Source organism: Ischnura elegans, chromosome 1, assembly GCF_921293095.1.
Source record: "Ischnura elegans chromosome 1, ioIscEleg1.1, whole genome shotgun sequence".
NCBI lineage: Eukaryota > Metazoa > Arthropoda > Insecta > Odonata > Coenagrionidae > Ischnura > Ischnura elegans.
In genome coordinates this window covers 137455216-137478165 of record NC_060246.1, presented here as the reverse complement: position 1 = coordinate 137478165, position 22950 = coordinate 137455216, and the positions used below count along the sequence as shown (strand labels likewise).

The 22950-nt window shown below is 41.8% G+C and overlaps 1 protein-coding gene across 2 annotated transcripts in view; it reads right to left on the bottom strand.

The window, feature by feature from the left end:
* Window positions 1-22950, bottom strand: part of LOC124170692 — a 966542-nt gene that overhangs the window by 538020 nt on the left and 405572 nt on the right. For both annotated transcript variants that reach the window (XM_046549599.1, XM_046549607.1), the window contains exon 5: window positions 1803-4446. In XM_046549599.1, coding sequence (XP_046405555.1) covers window positions 1803-4417 — 2615 coding nt within the window. In that variant the 5' untranslated portion in view covers window positions 4418-4446. The remainder of the gene's footprint in view (window positions 1-1802; window positions 4447-22950) is intronic.

Genomic DNA, 22950 nt, shown 5'->3' with positions numbered 1-22950 from the left:
TGAGACAGCGGAAAGCAGCTGGCGCGTCACTTACAAGAGGTTTCGCCACTTGGCTCCGTTCCACGCCAGAGTAAACAAAGGGAGAACTTAAAGCCCCCGGACTTTAAATTCGAAAACGAAATATCTCTTCGCACGGTAGCTGTTAAAGTCCCCTTAATGAAAAAAATAATTCTGAATGACATGTGATTTCGGCCCTCGAGATAGTCGAAATATTAACAGTCGTTTCATGCTCGAGGCTTACGCAGGTATTTCTGCAACAGCGCGCTCGAAATTTAAACTTCACTGCACTATACCATAGCTTTACGTAAACATCTAAATATAATCGTACAATGACCATGAATAATGAAATTGTTGCCTCTGCGAAGCATTGTATCCATCATTCTTGCTGGTCAAGCGAATATTTATGCCGACCAGGAGGGCATTACCGGCATCGGTATGTGATAAGATAGTTCCATTCCGGTCTTCGATTAGTTCTAAGCGCGTCGATGAGATAAGGCATTATTCCACCCGCAAATGCCAAAGAAATGCGCCAGGGTAGCATATTGATATTTGACGCTTAACGCTAGGGTTAATGCATTATTTTTTTCCGGAAATTTCCACTTGAAAAAAAATTTTCGATTAAAAGCTTGTAGGACGTATTTATTTAATACGGTCGACATAAGATGCTTTTGAAATAAAGATTTGCGAATAAAATCCTTAAAAATATTAGTATGCACTGATCTTCTGAGCATAGGGATAAAATGGGAAACTCATAAGTATATGGATATAAACAACATCGTCGAATAAAATCTATTTACTTGCAACAAATCTAACAGAAAAAAGCCCGTAATAAATATTCAGGAGACTGTGCTCAGTGTGAAAGAAATCGAGACATTTCAACTTTGGAATCGGTGAGAAATGAATAGAGCAATAAAATACCAATGCTTGACAATAGTAATTGCGCCATAAAATGATGATGAGATCGGCTTGAAAAGGATGTTATTTACACCTGTTCTCGGCCAAAATACAATAACATCCAAGATTCTAATATCAAGGTGGTTCGAACGCTGGCGCAATAATAGAGGCATGCTAAAATCGTAGCCTTGAATCAAATAGGAAGAGAAAAGCAAAAAATAAATAATTGGGAATGAACCCACCACCAAAAATAATAAATAAAAGACTAAATGGCTCCAAAGCTCCTGTAGCCCCAATTCATAGCTCGAAGGAATACTAAGTGAGTAATTCCAGCACAAGAGCCTACGAAGTTGGATATAATCAATATTTAATAGTATCAAAGTTCTTGTGGTGTGATGAAAAAAAAAGATCCTAGCGAAACCAACTTCTCAAAATTATATTTTCACTGTCTGTGATAAAAAAGATTGCGATAGTTAAAAAATTGGCTTTCCCTTATTTCTTTTCATGATGTCAGAATCACTCCGCAAGAATTCAGTATTCGACATGATGGCGTTGAGAGAAATTTTGATAGCTATCGTATTGATGGAAGTGCAACATGTAAATCGCTGTTGTTACTCTCAAGAGGCTAAGGAACAAATATAAATTCAATTTGTGATGATTTTGTTAGCGATTAGATGGGCTACTTTATGACGCATTTTCACTGCTATGAAATTTAAATGCATCCTTTAAAGCATAAACAGCAACCAATTGCAATTCTACAAATACGATATTATGATTCCTGTCTTTCAAGGGAGGGATATATTTTTAAAATACAAAGAATATAGTGCCACAAGGCAACCAACGAAAGGCATACGAGAAACGGCCATTTACAATAAAGACAATGAGAACAACAAAAAAGGGCCACCAACCTTCTTCCAGGAGGAGTGGGAAACGGGAACCGCATTCCTGCTCCCATTTGAGGAGGGGATCCCGGGGGCGGAGGAGGCGGGGGAGGCATCATTGGGGGGCCGTTGGGAGGCGGCGGTGGCGGTCCGCCGACCATGGGGATGAGCCGCGGGGGCGGCGCCGGGGGCATGGGCAGCGTCGAATAAGGGGGCGGGAGGTGCGAGTTGAGCAGATCAGGCAAAAGCCGCTCCCCTGCACCCATGGCGCCCACGCCACACGGGATGGCATCGAGGCGCGTCTGCCAGTCGGCCGGGTGCAACAACTGCGGCGGCGCCTGTGGCGGAGGCGGGGGTGGGAGTGGCTGCACGCCCGCACCCACTGCGCTTCGCCTGTGCTGCCTTCTTTCCCTCCTTTCGCGCCTCCTCTGCTCCCGGCCCTCCTGCAGTTGGGGCCCTTCGCCCGCCCCCGGCGGCCTGTTCTCCACGCCCCCCGTCTCGTCCGTCTGCGCCTCGGTGGATGTGAAGGTGCGGCCCGCTTCCCCGCCGCCACCCGATCCTCTTGCCGCGTCCGAAGATATTCTCACGTTGGACACCGCACGGTGTGCCGCTCCCGGCACCGGCACCCGGAGCGTGTCCGGTGCGGCGGCCCTGCAGCTCACAACCTTCACCACACCACCGACCACTGCACCACTCGCGTCGCCGCCCTCCGCGGCCGTCTCACTCCCCGATCCAACACTCGCTTGCACGGCACCTGCGCCCCCGCGCGGCGCCTCTTCGTCCGGGGGCGGTGGTCTGGAGGCCGTCGCCGCGCTCGGCACCTCCGCCCGGACACCTTCCACCGCGACGCTCACCATTTCGGCGGCGGCTGGCGTCCTTCCAGCCCGCGACCTCCTCGGACACCCGCGTCCCTCGCACCGCGAATGCGCACACGACTTCCGCTTCGAGCACTCCTCCTTCCTAGCCGAGCCTACCCACCGCGACGAAGACACGCACTCCACTGCTGCCTTGCACCGGCACCGCCCCCGGTGGCCCGTCGTGCGCGATCCCAGCGCCTCTTGCGGCGGCCGGTGTAGGCAGTAGGGACACCAGCTCTCTTCTCCCCCTCCGAGGTCAGCGACCAAAGCGCCGCTCTTTCTGCCGCCCGCCGCCTCCCCTCCGCCCCTCGCTGATGCCGCCCCCGCCGCCTGATCTGTGGCCCTCCTCGGCCCACTTTCGCCGGTCGCCGCGAGAGGGAGTCGGCTCGGGTCCGCTTCGGCGGCACAACCGCCCTCCGGCGGCAGGCACTGGAAGCTCCTCGCCCGTCGAAGCGCAGCCTCGCTGGCTTCTTCTGCGGCCCGCTCGGCCTTCTCGACGGCCCTCCGCGCCGTTGCCACGTCGAGGCTGAGGCGGTTGGCGTTGTTGGCGTTGGCCGAGGAGCAGCAGAGAAAGGAGGACGACGAGGATGGAGATGTGGACAAGGAAGAGGCCGCAGAGGACGAGGCGGAGGAACAAGATGAGAAGGCTATCGGGAAGAAGTCCGGGAGGTTCGGTGGCGGTCCATCCAGGGGCAAAGCAGTGGCGGCCTCGTAGGGTGGCGGTGGTAGCCAAAAGGCATAGTCCTCCAGAGGGTGGGAGAAGGTGGTGTGGTAGTAAAAAGTGGACGTGGGGGGCAATGCCTGCATCCGGAACCCATCGGCCGCCAGCAGCGAGGGTCTCCGACGGCGACAGTCGTAAGGCTCCCACAGGATGGACGAGAGGGCCTCCTGGCACCGGGGCCCGGAGGAGCGACGCGGTGGCCGGGATGGGCCCGGGGCGGAATTCGAAGGCACCCTTGGTCCGGAAGCCGCGCCTGTCGCTTGAGGCGCGGATGTTGTCGCAACTGCTGGAACCACGGTGCCATCCGGTTGGACACCGTCCGATCCCCAGGCGCTTACGGCGTTGGAAGCGGCGCCCCGCGAGTCCTCGACACGGCGCCGCCTCAAGGCAGTCGATGTCCCTCCGGTCACCCGCCGCCGGTGTGGAGACTCCAACGCGCGTCTCCGCGGAGACTCCAACGCCCGCGCCCCAGAGGCTCCTGCAATGTTGGACACGGAGAGGACGACTCCTGAGGATACACCCCGACCTCCTCCGTCAACGGGTCGCCCCGTGCTACCCTGTCGCGGCTCCTTGGCCTTGCACTCCGATCCCTCAGCGGCGCATATCCTGACGGAACACTCCCCACTCGCACACGAGCGAGGTTCGATCTCCTGGCTTTTTTCTTCCCGGTGTTTCCTCGCCTTCTCCTCGCATACCCTTTCTGATCTCCCGCCCCCACTAGCACTATCTTCCTTTTCTCCTTTACGCGAGTCGCGTTCCCTCTCCGAAGTTTTATCGGCCGCTGCTGACTCATTCGACTGTTTCTCTCCCTTCACGGGGCACTCCTCCGACATCACATCCAACCGTTTCTCTTGATTCGCACTGCTTTCCCCCAAAACGACAGATCCAGGTTCGAAACCTGCATTGGAGCTGCCTGCCACCCCGGGTTCGGGCTCCTGTCTTGACGTTCCGGCGGCCGCACTTGCGCCGAGTTCACCCAGGGTCTCGGCGGCATCCTCCTCGTCGTCCTCGCCCTCTTGCGGGAGAAGGCCGACGGTGGAAATGCGAGAGGGACCACTGGCCATTTCCGCTACTCAGGGATTCCTGGTCATTTCTGCAATGAAAGTGGAATAAGGAGAACGTTAAATTGTGCTAAAGATGTTCTGATTCATGAATTACATAATTAAAGGTCATTAGCAGTATTAATATGAGAAAAAGTTGTAAAAACTGACCTTAATTTAACCTAACTAGTATTAATCAGTGCAATTTAATGTAATGCTATCATTCGTTTGACCATTTGAAGTATTTGAAGTATTGCCATGAAGACGGTAAATATAAGCAAATCTTTGCAATTTACTAAAATGACTTTTATAAAGAATATAAACGTTAAATATTTTAAAGGGCATCATTGAGTTGATCTGCTCGAGATTTTTACCAATTTGATTTACATTGATAACACATAGACCAGCCAAAATGAATACCCAGGATACTCTATTTCTAAAACCTCTTATTGTGATGTCCTAGGCGCTAGAATTTAAGATGGTCAATCACCATTGATATGAAACTTAAATCAGAAATTTTTAAAATTCCTGGCCATTTACCGGAAAAACTCTGACCTGAGTAATCGCATGGTTCTTCGGTATATTGTTGAGAACATTAAAGAGTCCAATGGAATTTTTCGTGATCGTGGAAAAAATATCCACATGCGCGAAAAAGAAAATGCTGTTTTACATGCAAATATAATTTCACTGGCTTTACCTACTAATAAAATTGATAAAATATGCTGAGCGTTTACCTGGCGTTTGATTTTTATTATTGAAACACAATTTTAGATAAAACTTCCGACTCTTAAAGTAACCATTATTAAATCAATTACAAAACTAACGTTTATTAATGGTTCTCTAATTTGAATGATAGCGACAATAACGATTGGTAATGAAAATGCATTACCCTTTAGACCATTGAGCTTGATTAAAAAACATTATCGAAAATTCCTCAAAACTTCAGCTAACCGAGGGAAAATATTTTTCAATGTTTTTTCTTACAAAAGCACGAAATGGTTTGGAACTTCCCGGGGAATATGATGTACCGCAAAAAATTCTTCCATCTTCCTAACTAGGACCAGAAAAATGTTCATTGAACATACAAAACACCAATAAAATATGATATTTATGAGTAATGACTCACTCTATTAGAGGGGTTGGGTACTTGAATGCACTTACTCAAAGAGATATATGACACCAAATTAGTCATCAAAGCAGCAATTAATTTACATAAACTGTATTCGATATTCTTTAGGCAAAATCGTAAAATCTTTTATGCCATTTCCTGTTATGCAAATAGCCATTGATTAACGGATTAATTCACATGATTTTCCTTCCTGTCGAAGAAACGACGATTGCCCAAAATAAGACAGCAATAAATCCAGATATTTGATGAGTTGAAATAAAAAATATAACGTACGAGAATTATGGGAACAGACATATCATTGTGTTCAAAGATGATCCAAGATATGAACTATTTTAGAATATAAAAAATATGACACCTATTATAAAGTTGCAAATAAAAAGAAAGCTAAAAATATACATAATAACATATTTTAGGTGTTTTTCAAAATGATGCTTAGGGGCACCTCTAAAATCGAACGCCAAGGTAGGGTCATGAATTAAAGATGAGAGTTGTACCTTCTAAATTTTAATGGGAGATATAAAACACCATTATTCCCAATAATGGTTCTTGAGAATTAATGGATTGTCATGTGCTGACCTTGAACACGAAGAGAACCTTAGGTAAAACGACGATGGTTTATAGCCTTCCATCTCACACCTCCTGCCGGATTTTAGGGCAGGGTTATCATAGGGACATAAAAATTATACAAACAGGTAAATGTCAACATCTTTTGTTGAAAAGCCTTTCTTTTTCCCAAATTGCAGATGATACCCTCCCAAACATTTGAATGGTGACGTGAGAAGTGATATCCCTCGTCCAAACACATTAAAAAAACCTGAAGTGGGGTCCTCATATTTGGAATTCCTCGTTATCTTAAATGAGGATATGACTTGTAGGACACGAACGCAATTGAGCACCGAGAATCACTCAAAACTTTTCTCGCTTTATAGATTTGAATTCGATATTCTAAGATTTCTCTGGGCCAGAAGTGGATAATTCCACCGAATTTAAGGGATTTTATATATGCGAGGCAACCAATTACAGCTCACTATTTCTCGCATCACTTTGGCTATGGCTTAAAAATTTACATTTCATGCGGTCAAGATCGCCCTTCTTCTCAATTTACTCCTTTCTATAGACGGTTCATAGACTATTAAATGGCGTGTTTCCACCGAGACTGTAGCGTATTATTTTAAAGTTATGTTACCTCATTATTTCGTGCATAGATTTAAAATAAAATTGAGAACATCTTATAGCAACTGCAAGCTTCTTCCGGTACGAGCAATGGGAAGTGATAAAAAGAAAGCTTATTTATTCCTGGTTATTTGAAAATTTGATAGTTATAGTTCCATTACTTCTTATCCCCTTCATTCCATTCCACCATTGCCATCTGTATGGGTTCGCCATACCGACTGTTTTATTCGTTGCAATTTATCACAATTATTGGAGCAGAATCCGACGATACTACATTTGAAGAGAATGTGACTAGATAAATAAGACATGCTTAAATACATTAAACCGAAATATATTCTGTTAAAAATGTCGTTCAAGCGTTTGCTTCATAAAAAAGCATCTCTAACAGATTCGTTAAACATGAGCTCTCGATAGTAATTCGCATCTGCGTACGTCACGATATGTGGCCGATAAACTTGAAGAAAGAATGGAAAAATGTAACATTTATTCATGTCAATAATTCATCATACCATCTGAAGTCAATTTCAAAGCAAACGTGTAAATTTTGAAAAAGATATCGACATTTGTCATGAGACTTCAGCGTGTCACGAGAAGTCAGCGTGATAAAATTATGGCAGACGTACCCCTTCTAGTCCACGAAAGAAATTTTTCTTCAAATGCATAGCTTCTGAATTGTATTGCTTCGTTTTACTACAGCAAAATTGTCTCTTTGTGGTGATATAGGGAACTTAGAAAACTATCACTAAAAGCTTTATTAATACAGGATGTTGCGTTTCCATTGCTCTGATAACCTGGAAAGGTTAGCTTTTACTTTTACGAGGTTAGACGATCAAGCGACAGCTTAGAAAAACAAACGCCACTGAAATACCGCTTATCATGTAGAATAAGAGCGACTGCAGATCATTTTTCAATTCATTCTCGTATGCAAAGCCTTCAAAACGATTCGATACGCCTGAAATTTGTAATGAAAATATTATAAATAACAGACACTTTTTAACTTCCACAAAATGTTAGTAAAAATTTCTATTTTATGACCGGTTTCGGCTGTTTTATGATCAAAATAAAATAGAACTTTTCATAAATATTTTGTGGAAGTAACAAAGTGCCTGTTATTGATAATATGGAGCCCTTCCACCACTTAAAAGCTTCAAGTTTCGATTTAATTGTAATGAACATCCAATGCGAAAAATCGCGCGATCCGAGTTTCCCGCGCTTCCCTCTTACCTTGTCACGTGGAGTATCCATTGCAAAACAAACACGCCGCATCATAAAAAGCAGAGAGCGACATAGGTATGATCCGGAATGGGGGAATAACTGGATAACTTTTCCCAACCAAACACAACTCACGCGCACAACCAAATATCCACCACGATGACACGGCTAATCCTCCGATATACCACCGCTGCGATCACAGATAAATATACTACTCCTCCTTTTACAAACTGACACTTTTTAATCTCACTTCACGGTGTAAGGCGAGTGTAATAGATTTTCAACGTAACTCCTACATTCACTATGAGCACAAATTATTCATCTCCCGCAGGGATCACGATATCGCTTTAACTTCAAATGTTTAACTTGTTTAAATTATTTGGTATCCAAGCAATCAGGCAAGTGAACAAAACACACGATCACGTTCATATACAAGCAAATGCAAAGACGACTCGGCACGAAATATCATAGGTCCTTCGAGGCTGGAAGTCCTCCAGCAAGAGGCGGTCGCCGGTCGAGAGATCTCCCACACCCATCACTCTCGGTCCACCGGCGAACTAAGCTAAGCAACCTAAGCTAGCTCTCCCGGTAGCGGCGCACCTCTCGTGAGGAAATTCCAACGACCGAATGTCCTTCCTCCGATCCGTCCCGGGGGAACCGATCAACTCCCCCACCTCCTTCCTACTCCTCTCCGCCGCCTTCCAGAGAGAGAGAGAGAGAAACGGCAATAACCAAAAACTACACCGATCGCCTCTCCACGCTCCCGAATAACCTTTTCTGCCAGGGGTTCCCAGAAGTAGGAGAGTGAGGGCACGCGGGGGAGAGCGAGGTCTAGAGAGGCCGGGGCCCTTTCACGTGGCCGACGGACTACGACTGAAAAAAGCCTCGAAACGTTCGATGCGTGAACAATGGAACGCAGGCTCTTCCAAACACACACACACGCATGGAGAATGAGAGGACGGAGAAGTGGGAGGAGGGAAAGAGAGAGAGAGAGAGTAGTTGGGAGGAGGTGGGGGTTGAAGGAACTTGGCAGGGGATGGTGGGATGGGGGACCACAGCTGCCCAGCTGATCTTGTTGAGGAGCCGGCCGGTCCAATGAGAGGGAGAGGAGAGAAAAAAAACGAGCCTAGGCGAAGAGATAGTAGGCGAAGGCCGCTTAGGTTTGGCAACGCCGCGCTCCAAGACGTGCGGCATACTTCCTCAATTTTTAGGATGCTTTTGTGATGGTGGAGGAGGAGGGTGCTCGTGAATAGAGCGCCTTTTCCAATAACTCACCCAAGGAAGAAGAGAGGGCATTTTATTTTTTGTTGTTGCTCCTCCCGCTTTCTTAAGCTTCGGGTCTCAGCATCCTATCCAGGTGGCGGTCGGGTGCGTAAGTTTTTTCTTTCGCCCACCCACAATTTCATTTCCACAAGAGGCCTCGGGACCGCAAACTTGAGGGTTGGAGCGAATTCATAGGAGTTCGATAGCAAACCACGGCCCCTGAAAGAATTTGATGATTCTCGTTCCTATCTCTTCAAGTAACCTTTTCAATTGGTGTTCGTGAGTTGATCGGTTGCCCCAGGACGGATTGAGGAAGGACATTCGGTTGTTGGATTATAAGAAAGTAAACCTCAAAAAGAATAAAGAAGTGGAATCAATCTCAAATAAAACAGTATTACCAATCAATAATTAAATACGCATTCATTTTGAAGCTAAGTGATACAAGGAAACACACTTTAGATTTTTATTCTGATAAGTATGTAGTAGCGTTCATTATTTAAATCTAGGCTGTCAAATAAATTGAATTTCCAGATTTTCTTTCGATCGTCGGCTTAGCTTTACCCAAAAATATATGATGTATATTATATACAAAAATATACATCATATAATTTTGGGTAAAGGTATGCTAAGCTAATATGGACTGCAGTTATTGCTATTTAGAGCCACAGCCACATCTAGGTTTTCTCCAGCCTCCTCACCAACTTCAGATTACTGTGATAATCGTAAGTTTCTGGTAATTTACAGAGATAAAGTATAAATAACGATTGAACTTCAAATGAGCTGGTGTTCCAGTTCGAAGAGTGGAACAAATTCATCCTGATGAGGAGACATACGTGGACGGAACTCTTGGGCTCCTACGTGCTATCCTGAGCTCATCTGCAGAGGACCACGACGCAGAAGCAGACAAATTTAAAAAAGAAGGCATTTGAAATTTTTATGAATGTATTTGGAAAAAAATGTGTTATTTTTTATGCGCCAAAGCCTGCGTAGCAAGGTGACGTTTTTTATATCCTCTTTGAAACGCATATATAACAATTATTTCTGCAGCCGGAGTGTTAGTATATTTCTTATATTTCTTCCATGGCCGATGCACAATACCAGTAAGACCACTAGATCTTTCATGAAATTTGAAAAAGGCAATCAATGTAAATTATAATACAAGCAATCCCCAACATTTTCCTTTCGATAACCTCTTCAGAAACGTCTGCAGTATAAAACACTTATTAGTTGATGAACTGAAAAAATTACAGTTTCCTGCGCTTTTCCATGACTACTTGACGACGATTGGCGAATTAAAATAAGAACTAAAAGAGGTCTATCATTAAAATGAAAACATATATTGCAGGAGAGGGCACAATAGTAACCCTGAAGTTTCCAGGTAGTGTTCAATACGATAATTACCTTTCGCTTCCTCAGGTTTTTGGGCAAGAAAAAAAATGTTTACGGCCGGCCAGATTTATTTACACTTCAGACGTCCCTTGTTCTCATACCAAACTTCACAACAAGCACACACCGAGATGGACTCTCCAAACACATGAGTACATGTCATTTAAGGGGTCGTAATTCCTTTCCGAGACCGAACCCTTGATTTCGCACAACCGAGGACGAGAGAAGGGGCTCACATGGGTGGGACAAGCGTTTAGTGTCCCAAGCAGGAGAGAGAGAAAGAGAGACACCCCGCTTCGAACAGGCAGGCGGGGGAGTATGGGGCAAGTGGAGGGGGGAAGGGGCGGTTGGGCTCTTGAGTAACTGCAGCCGTCGAGGGGTTATAGCGGGAGATGCCACAACTGGGCTTCGCCTGTTTGAAGAGCGGTCGGCAGTACACCCCTCAGAAGGAGGGATGGGTTTCCAGCAGTCTCCCCTTCAGTCCCATTTTATTTTTTTTTTCTTTCTCCGTGTGTATGTGCTTCTGGCAAGGGATGAAGAGGGTTAAAAATCCGAGTGGGTTCTGGTCTGGAGGGTAGGGTAGTACGGAGTGGGTGGGTGGGTGGGTGAGAATGGGCGTGTCAAAGTTGAAACGGGATGAGTGCAGGAGTGGCCGGCGTGTTGTGTGTGAAGATTGTGAGGGTTCTGCTGGAGGAGGGTCTCTCGTGGAGGAGGAGAGGTGTCTGGAAGAGTGGAGGAAGGGTGGAGGAAAGAGTAGGAGGGAAAAAGAGGGTTCAAAACACCCCTGGGGCATAAACGGATACTTAATTTTTAGGGGCTTCGCCTCCGTTAAGAGTACACATAGACGAGATAAAGTTAGGCAGCCAGATAGTCGTAAAATGAAAAGCACGCAACGAGTGTGACGTGAATTTCTGTTAGCCCAGACGGCAATGTCAGACGACTTGGCTGTAATGATGAAAACACCGAGATTCGTTCCCCGTTAAACGAAATGGGGTAGTTAACTATGGTGGTTAACTATAGTTTTGGTCAAGCAGGAACTATGTGGTTATAAAAGACTATCCATGAAAGTGATTTATTCACGCCTACCTAATTTTGCCGAGGAAGCTTGATACTTCCATGGCGTGAAGAAAATTCGTCATAGTCACATAAAAAATATAACACTTTTTTAAAAGTCTTACTAAAGTGTAATCGTACTTCATCCGCTGCGCAATCAAGGAATGTTCGCTGTATTAACGATAGCTAAATGCGGCCTAGCAGTTGAAATTCGTTCAGTGAGAATACATTTTGAAGATAAGTGTTCTACTCGGTTTTTAGTAAGTTGGCAGTGTAAAGTTTAAAATCATCCCTATTACGAACTTATTATTCTTCTTTTGCTCCTTAGTCCATTTAATAACAAAACTACGAGTCAAAAATATTTTTCGGTTTGTTGCATGGGAGCGACAGCTATTTATTTATCAGGTGCATCTAAACAGAATTAAAATTTCTCATTAAAAAGTGATGAGAGAAAAGTTATTATTGGAAAAAATAAGTGTGTCCGATTCGACTCTAACTCTTAAAACTGAAGGGTGAAGAGATGACAGGAAAGGAGTGACCCTTTCAAAGAGACAGCCTGTAATACTGACAACTTTAAACTTCGAGTACAGATGGTTGGATATTTGGGAAGTCACAAATGCTGAAGAATCCCTTTGAATGACGGAAAGGTGAATCCACCGAACACAAAGCAGCTCCAACCATTGCAAGGAGAATAGCCAGTATGCATGTCACCCAATTGTGTTCTGAGACGGACTCTATTGTCTGGAGTGAGACAGTCTGAGGACAAAATGGGAGGAGAACGGCAAGAGAGAAACAGAAGTCATAAATTATTATTCCGTTCATGCCTTATTTCCGTTGTATAGGTTGCTTGTTTAGGTAATGTATAGCCATGAAAACAACTTCCATTGGTCATGTTCCAAAGTTTAGATACATCTTATTTTGATACTAAGTACGCACCCAATTACGCAAGCATACAACTCATTGCTGATGAAAATTAAAGGTAAATAAAATATTCCTTTGCTTATTGCTGATAAGTGCAAATATCGTCCAGGTGATTCGGATGTGAAAATCGAGGGAATCGAACTATGTAGTAAATAGACTAAGTTTCTACCTCTAAAAACATATGATGTAGTTTAAAACGCTCAATCGTTCGATAAAAATTACATTTAAAGTTAGATAAATAAATTACTTATTAATTGACAGACTTAATTTGAAGTATACTAATAAGGAGGCCAGTCAAGATAACTGACTTGAAACACGTTTAGGGACGTCAACATTTTACACCGCAGATCGATGGAATTGATAAGTAAATGTAACTAGCAAAGGCGGTGAGAAACAAATATACATTTATTGAAAATTTATGTGGTTTTCATTGGGTTTTGACGCCCACTGTGATTTCAAAATCATTCACCCATTCCTTATTCTGAGTTGCAAGTCAATTAAATCCATGACATTATATCGTTTGGCCCGATTATTCTGTGCCTGGCGGAAGTTCGACGCCCCGAGTGATGCGGTAAATATTGATGAAAATACATGCATGTAGCGTAAACGTGACTCAACGATGGCTTTCTGGGCATTATCTTTCAGCTGTAGATGACTGATGTTTACTCCTGATTTGAATGCAAACCGAAGTCAACGTGAGTCAAAGTCAAAGTCTCTGTAATTGTAAATGCACCATCAGATATGCAGAAATTTGCTGACTAATTCTAAATTAATATAAAAGTACCCACAATATCTCCATTGCGTTAGGCAAAGAACGGTTAAGCATCAAATTTTCAGGTAGGGACACACAAGGCATTGGCTTTTGTCTACTTCAGTGATTCCCAGCATTTATTTCCTCCCGCACCCCTCCGATGTGCTACAAAGAGTTTACGGTCAAAAACGTCCATTGGCTAGAGTAACTATGTGTTCTATAATGAGCCGAAATTAAGTACTAAATTAAGATACTTTGCGTAAAAATGGGTATTAGGGTAGACTGGGGACGGTAGTGACAGTCGTCTTGTTAGCAAAATTATTGGGAATTACGTCAGCTATCGCGCGCCGTGAACGCTAGTCGGGGCCCATATAGGTTTTCAATAGTCAAAACTAAATATTTTTGTTCAATTTATATTGATGCTTTTGTGGCATGAACATAGATAGAAAGTTGAGTATTTTACGTCGATATAAGATAAACATTATTAGTTCAATAGCTGCGGTTACTTTGTTAGGAAGTCATTTGGTATCGACATGGCGTTTTTTTTTTTGCGAAAGAGTGCTATGGGAACGGTTGTGACACTTTCCTAGGTACGGTTGTGTTTTGGATGCCCAGACTATGCGTGAGAAAGACTATAAGAGGACAGTTTGGCATATTGTATTTTGAATACGGTCACAAAGAAGTGAAACGAGAGACTTCTTTACGAAGAGCTGCGGCAATGCGCAGAGTTAATCGCATGTCTTTGCTAAGATATGTTCCTAAACGCGATTGCCCTGGTGCAGGTGAAAATAAAAGCATTTTCGGCTTTGGGTATGTTGCTCGCAACAAAGTGTTTTCGCCTTTCGGCAGAACAACAGCAGCAGCTATCAAAATACTTAACACTTAGCGCGGACATTTATTTTGGATCTCCTTATGGACTTTATATTTCAATAGAATTCCATAAAAGCATAACTAGAAATGTTTACTCAACTTCTATACTAATTGTTTATGAAGACTGATGTTTTAACTATGGAGTACTAGCTGACCCGGTGAACTTCGTACCACCTAACAATCAATGAACTTACAGTTAAGTTACACCATTTATTAATCAAGAGCGGCTGTATCGTTTTAATCATATTTGATTTATTATAAATTAAATGAGAAAATATTAATGAAATAAAAATTACACGCATTCAGTTGTTGGCTATTTGTGTTATTACCCATAAAAAAATGTTTTTAGGTCTAAGTCTGTTGCGTAAACTTGGCCCGTTCACGGAGCAGGTTAACGCAACGCTAGACCGACGCTTGACTGATGCTCAAAATAGTGTAAGAAAAGCCCCTATGAAGAAGCATTCGTATCAAATGACTTTAGGCGCGCCAGTTATAGTATCTCTGTTTGGAAAAAATGCACTGCGTAAACGTGCTGCATGCGTAAACGCACCACGGTGTGCCCTACACATTCGGGTTTAATGTCTTGCGTCAAGCGCCTTCTGATAAACAACAGTTTTTGTTTTGTCATCAGGCGCAAGATAAAGCGAATGAAGGTAAATAAAAATAGCGAAGCGAAGCAGGGACGCAGCGAGGGGAGTTTGGGAGGGGAGGGGAGCAACGAGAGGACGATCAAATGAAAATTGTCACAAACGTACCGAGTCTCCCCTAGCCCCGATTTTTCAATGCGGAAATCCTCTGACTAGTACACCGAACTGATATTTTCCCATCTGCGCCCATTCAAAATGGTGTGGAGAAAATTTTCCTGGTTATGAGTCCAGGATTGAGGTTTTGGGAGTGCCCTTTCCCATCTTCTTTGGCGACCCAGGCCATATACTTCCGCCGCGCTCCGCTGACTGGAAAGAGGCAATCTTTTTCGGATAGGGATGTCTTTCGGCCCCTTTCACTCTCAGCCTCGCGTCGTCTTCACCAGATGAAAAGGGGAGGGCAGGAGCAGAGAGGTCGGCAAATTCAAGAGAGCATAACACGATCCGCAGCATAATGAAGCGTTGCAAATGGGCACTGGCGCAAGATGTTGATGAAAAAGCGGCCGCTGGGAAAAGACCTTGTGGGCAAAACCGGCCATACCTTTCGTTCTCAGCCAAAACTATCTCAAATTGTCAATGTACGTGGTATATTGAGCGTATCAGTGGAAGATTCGGACGAGAAAATGTTTAATGTCGTGCATTTGAAAGCATAGATATGAACCATGTGAAAAATTGCCTTTTTGCTTAACCTACATGACGCCAGATATTCTGCCCGAGGTTTTTGCTCAAGGGAAATAAATATATGACTCATTTTTAAATAGAAACACAGCAAAATCTAAAGAAACGTGTTTCACAACGGAGATCCTGATTAACATGAGATACATGCGATATGGACGTGTTCCATTTTGAATATTCAGGATTTTGAGATTTTGACCAGATTATTTCTGTGGAATAAAAATCAAAGTTCAGGGTGCAAAATTTTCTTGATATAAAAAATAAAACAATCAAAAAAACCTTCAAAAACTTCCTGACCCGCCACCGATGGGACCCTTGCATGGAAATTGCATCACTATATCTGTACGAGGGAAAATTCCCGGCGCAAGATATAAAAAAGTTTTGATTAGAGCATAGAAATTTAGTTCAATCATTATCTTTTGGGTTTAGCATTATCACTTCCTTTGATCTTGTAGTTGCCTGCATAATTCTCGTATTCTCTTTTAGTTTAAAAGGATATACTTATCGTTGCTAAAGGCTGAGGATATGCTTCTTTGTTTTAGGCTTTAGAAGATAAAATAAAAATTTGACACCGTATTTATAGGAAATATGTCTTAAACCATTGAATTATCCTCTTTTAAAGGTAAAATGCGCTAAAAACTCGACTATAACAAAAATCTCACCGACTTCATTTATGATCTGATGCAATTGATCACATTTTGACCTCATTTTAAATGCAAAAAGTTCTACAAAAATACTAAACTAACTACAGTACTACGCAAAAGAAATAAACACGGCTATGTCCATTCAGGAGGTAGACTGATCCGATAAATCAAACGTGATAATCAAATGTAGATAACGAAATATCGCTGCAAATGTCTCGAAACCTAACGTGAAATGAGTACGGTGGACAGAATGAAGACGGACCAGATATCAGAAAAAGTAACTTTATTTTCACCCTTAAACAACCGTAAGACACGTAACCTGGGGATCCCAAAGCTATTAAAACCGTTATCTCATCCAATTTGGTGACTTCTCAAGTTTCACACTAAAAACAGGATGGGAGGAACAGGGACCGATAGGGGTGGTCGGTGACGTGGACATGCTTCCGCCGTAAATAACCCTAGAGCTTGACTTCCTTCGAGGACTTTACCCTTTTTCCCAAACCGCAGTCCATTCATCAATTAGGAAATGGACATTGGACGACCACCCCCACGTGTTAGCAACATCCGAGTCGAAACATCGTTGACTGCCGACGAATTTCTTCGTTCTTTCATCGCTTATTACGTTCCTCGAATACTCCTTAGCTTTTCCTTCATCGCATTTTAACACCACCGTTATGGGGACGAGAATTCGCTCTTGACCATATAAAAAGTGCACCCGCCTACTTCTTGAGCTATCAAAAGATCCTTAAACCAAAGGTCCATCCCTATAAAACATTGAGAGGGTCCTAAGCTCATAAATTTTGAATAACTTCTTCGTGGCATTGTTTTATTTAGGGTTTGCCATCCGATGCCAGATTTTACGATTCAATCCCATACTCTTGCTCCTCTCAGAAGAATAAAGAACTAATTTTTGGAGAACACGAATTTTAACGTAATGTAAACATATTTTCTTATAGATGTTTTTTCCATACCGACTTTGGCGCGTCTCATTTCATGTTTTCTCCTTTAATTCTTTCCCACAGTTTACCTCCCTTCATAAATATGAAGAATATAGGTTAAAATGGCATACATATATTCATCAAAATATCTTTCTCTCGCAATTCTCTCAATCAATTAAAACTTTCAGGGCATTCGATCCTAAGAATCGCTGAGTGAATTACGTGCTTAATCCACCATACCGACCTTGTTGCAGTAGTATCCATCATAAAACATAAACATAAAATGGTAATTACTTATATCGTGTATCATGGATACATCGCATGCCCACTACGTTAAGCCTGAAACGATTTCATACATTGTGGTAAGTTCCTCTCGGGTAATACTGCGTTGGTAACATTTTCTGGTCGAAGTTTCATTCCTCCTACTGGGAGCGTTTTCAAGGGAATGAAGTGTCTAATTCTCTTGAAAACGCTCCCAGTGGGAGGAATGACACTTCCAGCATGCTACTAACGCAGCATTTCCCGAAAGGGCCTTACTACATAGATAAAAGAAGCTGCGAAAACCTTCAGTCAAAAGATTTCATACATTATTTCAGAATATCCGAATAGATTTTTTAATGAAAAAAATATTTATTATGAAATTGCACAAAAAACCATAACAATATCACAAAACTCTTTACACAAAACTCTTTACACAAAACTTTGATGCAAATTTTATTTGGAACAAATAAGGTAACTTATGCAATTTGAGCGCATTGAGATTGTAAATTATATGTGTTAAATATATAAGTTCTCCTGAGCCATATCGCTTGCCAGGAGATGCTTGCTTAAATAGATATAGTTAACTACAGGAAAACTCATAATAAAAATATTAAGTAATATCAATACTAAAACAGTAATACGTATCGCCAATATGCCATAATTATCCACCTGGGCTAGCCCTCCATGCTTCTTTTCTATGACGACTTCGGAATGTCTCCTCTAATTTTTTTTCACCTCATATTCCTTCCCGAAAGCCTTTTCTCCTTTATCTCCTTGAGTGAACTCTTTTCCCTCCCTCTGATCTCGCATTCCTCTCCAACGGCCGATCGTTTGTTCCGTCTATTCCTTTTTCCCTTCCCTCCCTCCACCCCTCGCTCGGCCATCCCCTCTTAATTTCTCTTAAGTGATTTGTGCTGTCGGGGTGTGTTGCGGGAGTCGAAAAGTGTTACGGAGGAGCAGGGCTGATTTATCGACCAACGCAACGCCCCAAACAGATGCTCCAGAGAAATAACCCACGTTTCGAAGCATCGTGTCAAAACGGAGTTACGATAATCTTAACGACGCCGACATGAGATATAACACCCCAGTCCGTCCATTTCAGTGACGGCTGCGAGAGGAAATGAGGCTATTAATTCATTCGAAGCCGGATGCCTGTTTCTTTATGTTGTTAAACATTATTTCCTAAATCCTTTGAACGATTGATTGTAAAACTCCAAGCAAAAATTTGGAGTGCAAACATAAAGAGACATTAAAACTAATTCATCATGATGCTTAATTGAAGAAAAAACATTTTTATTTTTTATCAAGGGAGTACGACTGAAGAAGGGTTGCATTATTTTGGGGAAGTTGTTCACTTAGAGGGGATACAGTTCAGACGATGTGTCCCAAAGTTTTTCTGATCCATATCACTCCTCCAGTCTTTACGCCTTTCTGGAAGGATGGGCAAGAACCAGAGAAAAAAAGGCAAGAGTAAGTCATGTTTGAAGAAAGATTTCGTGCTTTCCCGGCGAATGGATTGAGTGAAAAGTTCTCGGGATCGCCACCGGGTCAGGCGATCCCGAGAACTTTTCACTTAAGTCATGTTTGTCATGGCAACTCACGAGCGAGTACTTACAAAGTTCGTTGCACATCACTTGTGGTGTATTTCTCAGATACATGCAACACGCAAATAACTTTACTATTTTCCAGACCTCAGGAGATATTAATATTTTTCATTGTATTGCCTGTAGTAGTTGAGGTATCTCCTAATATTTCTTTTAACCTAATCTTCTAATATATAAAATTCCCGTGTCGCAGTTTTTGTTGCCTAACGCCTCCAAACCGATTCCTATAAAATTTTGTGTGTATATTCAGTAGGCCTGAGAATAGGACGCAATTTATTTTTCATTCATTCGCCGGGCCCATGCAGACCTGGAATGGGCCCTGAATCATTTCCATTAGAAATACATGTAAATTCGTTATTAATTCCTGCAGACCTTTATTCTTTTGCATATTTCAATACGTGATAATGTTTACAGATGGTTAAAACATATACTATTAGAAAGAAAAATAAAAACTTATTTTTATTCTTGCATTCGAATTTCGTTTTTCACGTGATTTAAGGTAAATTAAAAAAAACATTCATGAAAATGCAGAAATTTTAGCGTTTTTGGCTTCCTGTCCCCTTGATGATCGTCAGTATTGTTAATGTTGTTTGACATCTTTCAAGGGCAAATGTTGATTGTATGTGGCTTAGATTTAGACGAACCGCGATTTTCATACGGAAAATCATAAGTCTCTCGCGTGGGTAAACCATCCACTTTGATTTTGTGGGCTACTGATGGACCAAATAAAAATATCGTGCTCTCCATTGCACTAGGAGACAGTATTTCTTTTTTTATTGTCATAGTTTGTGTTAGAGATTTAATTAAAAATTTATCGATCAAGATAATAATATTAGATAATGGCATGAATTCAAACAATGAATGTTTGGTGTTTTATTATTTTTATTGGTCGTCATGGTTCACAGTGCGCCTTTCCTCTTTCAGTCATATACCACATCTCCATACACTTACAACAAGTTAGTTATTTTTCATTTGACTACCAACATATATGTACTATAAATAATTTATATGGCAAAATAACGTTTGCCGGGTCGGCTAGTATTTTAATAATATTCAACCAAAAGCTACCTTTTCTAGTTACAAATTTTATGCCTGTGGCTTGTTTCACTGATGAAAAATATTTAGGATCATATCTATTCATCAATTCAAAGAAGTATAACCCCTTAAATACAATAATTCCAGCCATTACCCTCTGAAAGTCCGGTATGAGATATTAAAATAACATCTTTACTTCATTATTCAATTTTCCAAATGAAGCGGCTAGTTCCTACAAGTTACAAATCATATATGATTACAAAATTTATGAATACGTCTGAAAGCTCCAAAAACATGGAGTGCAAAATTCTTCCACCGTAATTACTTTACCTTTAAATATAAAGGAGCACTCATAGTGAAACAATTTTCTAAATACGACTATATTTTTGAATTCCCATTAACAATGCGAAGAAATATTCAATAGAAACATTTTATACACCAAGCCCTTATTTAAAATAAAATATAAAAGCTATATTAATATAATAATACATTAGTGACGTCTTTCCACTGATCAATCATAAAACTCGACGTCCCCTAACGGCATCCAATTATCAGGTTGCGTAATAAAACTAACGAGGAGGCATTCAGGTAATCATTTAACATGAAAAATAAAATTATCTCGAGTTGAGTCATTATTGCCCTTATTCTATTCCAATTTATGATGATAAAACTTCAGAAAATTGGAACACCAAACAGAGGGATATAAACCAAGAATTCTTTAGTTCTCGAGACTCACTCCAACATTTTAATGTATATATAAAAATTAACAAATTTTTATGGGCATAAAGGTGAAAAATCCATCCTTCACAAAATTAAATATCATTAGCTCGATTAAAACACTTTTTCCTGAGGACGAAATTGTTATTGCCGCAAATGCCAAACTAAGGACGGCTTGAGAAAACTTCTGGCCAAGAGAAAACAAAATTCACCCCTTGCTTTTTGGAGGATTTAAATAAGTTTGCCCAACACATTCCCCCTCAGAACGAGGAAAATAATCAAATACCGTATTCTAAATATATTTTCAGGATTATGCGCGAGGGGCTGGTCGCAATATGCAATGATACTCTGTAGTTGGACGTTTTTACACTACTTCTGAATATAGAATAACATATGTTATCCGAATTTAAAAGTACTGCACTATATCTCTTGATTCCTGCCTCCAAATCTGTATAAACCATTGCTTTGATTGTATTGTAAATAACGAGCTAAGCAAGTCCACCGCAAGCATTGCCGATAATGTCAAAATAAAATGGAATGAAAGTATCGAAGTAAGCAGTGGACTCGAAGTTAAGATTTTGATCTAAAAAATTGTGTAATTATAATTCAATCCAGTATAATGAGGATCATAGTACTAATTACCGCCTTAAAATCCATGGCTCTGTTGCCGAATATCCGGTACCCATTGAGCCACCAAACAAGGAGAAAACTCAAAGTATATCAAGGTAACAAAGGGAACTTGAAAAGTTTTCATTTTCCCTAAGCTTAGAGATTCCAATAAGGTTCCCACGAGGTTTATAAGAAAAACGGAAAGTAAGGAAGTATCTATTAACAAAAAAAACTATGCGTTTTAAGGTGTTAAATTGTAAAATGATGCGTATTGGGTCAAAATTTACCTCTAAACTCGGAGAAGACTGAATGTCTCGGCATCGAAATCCTTCAGTACCCTTGGGAATCAAATTCACCTAGAAAACCTTCAATGGGAACTTACACGCGCTTCATATCCATGCACTGCATTAATCCGTTTCAATACCGGCCGCATTTAACGATCATGATACAGCATCAATATGCAAAGTCTAAGGCTAGAATTATGGTCCATCCTCACTTTAAAAATTACACCCAATGACGAACATGAGCGGTGTAGATCGCATTTCACGCTTTGAGGCGGATCTGGAAGATTAGGCAGTTTGCTCAATTGCGATGTTATCATTAAAAAAAAAGGATGGAAATAAAAAGTTTTGGTTACCACGGAGGTTCCTTTAGAGCGTTGATTAAGCTAAGAAAAATTTGCCATGGAAAAACAGCGGATGAGGAAAGTCGGTTAAAAAAGACTTGACTTCCTCTAGATTTTTAATTTTACCCTCGGGCGAGCATCCTTGTTTATTTTCATGCTCCAAAAAAATAAGTAAGCGCGTACCCAAAGAACTCCTGATCGGAAAACGCCAGAAAATTTGGAGGATGGGAATGGTGTTAACGTGGTTTCGATGAGAGTCTTCTCTACTTCCTTATCAGTCCCATTCTGCTCACACAACTCGCTCCAAAACCGCCTTTTCAAGGAGGCCAAATCCTCACTTTCCTCAATCGGATTCCATTTCGAAGGCTCCACGAAATTTTTTCATCTCTCTTCCTTTATTTCATCTCCATCACCCTCTCTCCCTTTCACGATACTGCCTCTTCCTCTTCTTTGAAAATGTCTCACTATACCACTCTCTCATGAGGAATTTCTTAAGTTAGGAAGAATGATGAAACAGGAGAGACATTTTGCTTATCTTTCATCCCATTGGTCAGTTCGCCAGTTGATAACAATGAGAAACCCACCCGTAAGAGAAACACTAAGCGACATCTGGTTACGTGACACAATAACACGAATGCATGTGGGAATGAATGCCAAAATGCATCGTGTGACCACCCAAATTGTGCAAATATATGAACAAAAAATTGAGCCTGTTTTAATTAGGTTCATGTATTTGTACATGTTCCGTTGCAGTCCAAAAAAACCGTTCAAGCTTTTAATTATCAACCATTGCCATTAATATACCGCGTTCCCTGGCCTCTAAGCTACACACGGGAAGCATCGGTGATCTCACTTGCAACAAAATATACTCAGGTATATTCGACCCTTACCAATTATAAAGGTTTTGAGGAAAACACTTCATATCATCAAAAAGGAGTCCTTGTATGATGTGGGGCACGATGTGGTGGAAGTTCTTAATACTAGTAAAATTAGTCATTACAATAATACCACTTGGTTTCATTTTAACACAACGCGTTTCGTTGTTAC